At 39.1% G+C, this 3,453-nt stretch overlaps 1 protein-coding gene across 1 annotated transcript; it reads right to left on the bottom strand.

Moving 5' to 3' along the window:
- Positions 1 to 1,433: 1,433 nt before the first annotated feature.
- LOC110037010 (BTB/POZ domain-containing protein At3g19850-like) lies at positions 1,434 to 3,449 on the bottom strand (the record flags this gene model as incomplete). Its single annotated transcript, XM_020741573.1, has 3 exons — positions 1,434 to 2,001; positions 2,251 to 3,324; positions 3,405 to 3,449. Coding segments are annotated over 3 exons (1,548 nt in total), but the record flags the coding sequence as incomplete, so codon positions are not given.
- Positions 3,450 to 3,453: the final 4 nt, after the last annotated feature.

The following is a 3,453-nucleotide window of genomic DNA, read 5'->3' as shown; positions in this document are numbered from 1 at the left end:
AAAATTTAATATTTACACTTTTAACTCATGTATTCACTCCTAACAAAATAATGATGACGATATTTATAATGTGATGTTAAATTTATGCGATTTGCATGCAAATATGAATGTTTAGTTGTTGAATATGTAAATGCATAAACTATGACATTTAAATCTTAAAATAAGTTGCAGAGCAGATTCGCAGAATTTCGCTCGGTTAAACCTGGCATACCTCGATCTTCTATTATCTATACGCCTCAATACTATAATTAAATTAAGTTAAATTTTAAAGGGCAATTCCATGGTAATTTTATATTTAGTGTTTAGGATGTAGGATTTAGACATCACAAGGTCATTATCCAGTTAAAATAAGGTATTTTATTTGGTTAGGTAGTTTTTTAAAAAATTAAAACTTCAATTAAAAATAAGGAATTTTATTTTGTGGGCCATAATTGGGTTCTTAGGGACCCACAAGAGCATTGATCTAGAAGACCATATGGTCCTTTTAAGGTTTCTGGATTCATTGTCTCGTGACATTTTAGTATTTAAAAAACCTATCTCTACATTAGTTGCTCCAATAAGACACGGGGTTTTCTCCTTTTAATCTCTGTTGCATAGCAATGCACATGAAGGCATCCACTAAACGCCAAAAATTTACTTATGCCAAGGAGGTTATTCAGATGGTATTGAGGGGTTATATATGTGTTATACCCATATAACTTACCTGTAACCTATGCACATGAAGGCATCCACTAAACGCCAAAAATTTACGTACGCCAAGGAGGTTATTCAGAGGGTATTGAGGGGTTATATCTGCGTTATACCCATATAACCTACCTGTAACCTATCTGTAACCTATCTGTAACCTACAAATATATGAAAATAGAAGCGTGAAACTTACTAGAAGGTACAGGTAGGTTACAGAAAAGTTACAAGAATGTAACGCGGACATAATCCCTTAATATCCTTTGAATAACCTTCCTGACATATTCATGGCATGTGCTACAACACCATTAAACGTCACCTTAGCCGAATGGAGATGGCATCCGCGTTTTACAACCGCAAAAAAAAAATCATTTTTGCGGACCAGCATCGACAAATGATACTTCACCAAATCATACCTTGCGGTTTACTGCATTTCCGTCCAATGCAAAGGAGCTGGAAAGCCGGTCCAAAGCTTTAACCGGCAATGGTATTATTTCTCAAATCCATTCAAGGAAATTTTGTTAAACCCTTTTTTAAGTTGCCGAAGCAGATTCCTTTCATCCATATCCTTTTGAACCACGTTTCAGTCAAAAATAATTTGAAACGGAACTATAAACTTAAGTTTTTAACAGAAAGAAATGCTTTTTAATTTTATTTGTTTTTCATAGTATTTAAAACCATCAAAACAATCAAAACTCGAATTTCACATCAATCTTAATCCACACAGAAACCAAATCTAAAAATCATGCTTAATATACAATAAAATTGCAGACAAAAGTTGTCTACAGTGAGCTAATTGTACAAGAAACCAAGGTAGAACATGGCTTTACGAAGTACATGAAAGCTTCCATACATCCATTCCCATCTGCTGAAGTTGCCTATAGAAAATTAGCAGAGCTTGGTCATGCCCCTGCTACTATAGTATGTAGGACTTGCAATAAAACTTCCTCTTACCAACTTGGACATCTGGCCTCTCATCTTTTCACAAAGCTGCTCAAGCTCAATCACCCTGCTCTGCATCTTCTGCAGGTCCAATGCTGAAATTTCATTCTCAGTGTAATACTCAGATGAATTCTGCTGCTCTGAATTAACTCCCCAGGAACTTGTGGCTGAGGTCCGGCACTCCGCTTCAGCGGCTTTCACCATGTTCGTTCGGATCTGGACCTTGGACTGCTGAGACACCAGTGCCTGGACTGCCACACTAGGAGGGATCCTTGGGTTCTTTGCAAGGTCTTTGCAGGTTTCAAGTGTGAGCTTCTTGTAGTTTAGGCATCGGCACAATATTGTGCGTTCCTCAAAAGTCAAATTCGGATGGGACTGTTGTAAGATTAGAACCATACATGGATTACATTGTTTAAGTTGTGTGAGAAACAACTGATGAATTTCCAAAGAAGATTTAGATATTGCAGCTCAAAAAAGATTGGCAGAAAACATGTTTAGTTTGAGATTTATCAGGAAAAGCATTACTCAGCCGCAATCAAAGCTTAAGAGAATTTTCTACAGTTTTGTTCAATAATTTCATGTAATCATCACACGGTCACAAATTAATAAAACATATGATTTCACCTCAAGATAGATGTCTAAAGCTCTGTAGACCCCATCATACAAGTCTCTTGCTGAATCGGGCAAGCTTTCAGCGACAGCTAGAAACTTGGAAACTTTCAAGCTCTGATCAGGAGAGATTTCCCTCAAGTACTTGTCCACCAACCTCCCTACCTTCTCCATTCTCTGAAAAGACACAAATCCTTCCTGATAGCTCACAAAAACCCTCACCAATCTAATCACCAGATTCACATCATAAACGCCTTCTTTATGTCCTGAAACAAGTAAGTCATCCAATGTTGCCATATCAAGCATTGAGCCAATTAACCACTCAAGCTTCTCCCTGCTTTCTTTTCCAATTCCTAGCCTTGAAACCACACTCAGAACCCAAAATAACCCCCTGCAACTGAACGCATCTCTCCCAGCTATCACCACTCCATGAACTGCTGTATCAGCGATTCCCCTGTAGTCCCTCTTATGACTTCTCTGCTGTACTGATTTGAGATAGTGCAGTAAAAATCTGGTGATGGTCAGATTCTTACTGTCACTTCCATGGGAACCCAGCTCCCTCATCATTTTTTCAATGATGCAGGGTGCAAGGGCTGTTAGGTCTTCAAACCACCACTCAGAACTAAAACCCGAAGCATCTGTTGAGGAGGAGGAAGAAGGAGAAGATTGTAATGGAGTCAGTGAGGTGAGGGGTATTTCTGGGTTGGCTGAGATCTTGACAATAAGACATGAGACGAGCTTTTGCAGGAGGCCAGAGGATTCAGCTGCGTTGAAGAAAGGTTCACAGCTTCTAATAGAGGCGAGAATATCATTCCAAGTCCAGTAGAAGAGGCCGTCCAAAAATGTCTCTGTTTGGCTCAAAAGGTTGCAGATGGCAACCTCTTCATTCATCTCAAGAAATATTGCGGCGCAGTAAAGAATGCAAATGTTCGAGGGGTTCATGTTTATCCTGCCATTGCTGTAGCAGAATCTTGAGACCAATTCGAAGCTATCAGGGCCGCCGGGGAAATCTGTGAATCTGATGATGGTTCTTCGCTTTCCACTCTTCACAATCTTCCTCAATCTTCCGGAGAAGGAACAGAGAATACTCTGTCGGGTAGGAGCTCCAGTAGGATGAATCATTGAAGTAATTTCAGAATGGAAATTGAAGAGTTGAGTTGTGAAGTTACCTGGTTGAGGAAGAAGGTGTGATGGTCGTTGATGTAAATCTTCAAATCG

This window comes from Phalaenopsis equestris, unplaced genomic scaffold, assembly GCF_001263595.1.
Source record: "Phalaenopsis equestris unplaced genomic scaffold, ASM126359v1 Scaffold213866, whole genome shotgun sequence".
NCBI lineage: Eukaryota > Viridiplantae > Streptophyta > Magnoliopsida > Asparagales > Orchidaceae > Phalaenopsis > Phalaenopsis equestris.
The sequence above is the reverse complement of the archived record's forward strand: the minus strand, read 5'-3'. Positions and strand labels throughout refer to the sequence as shown.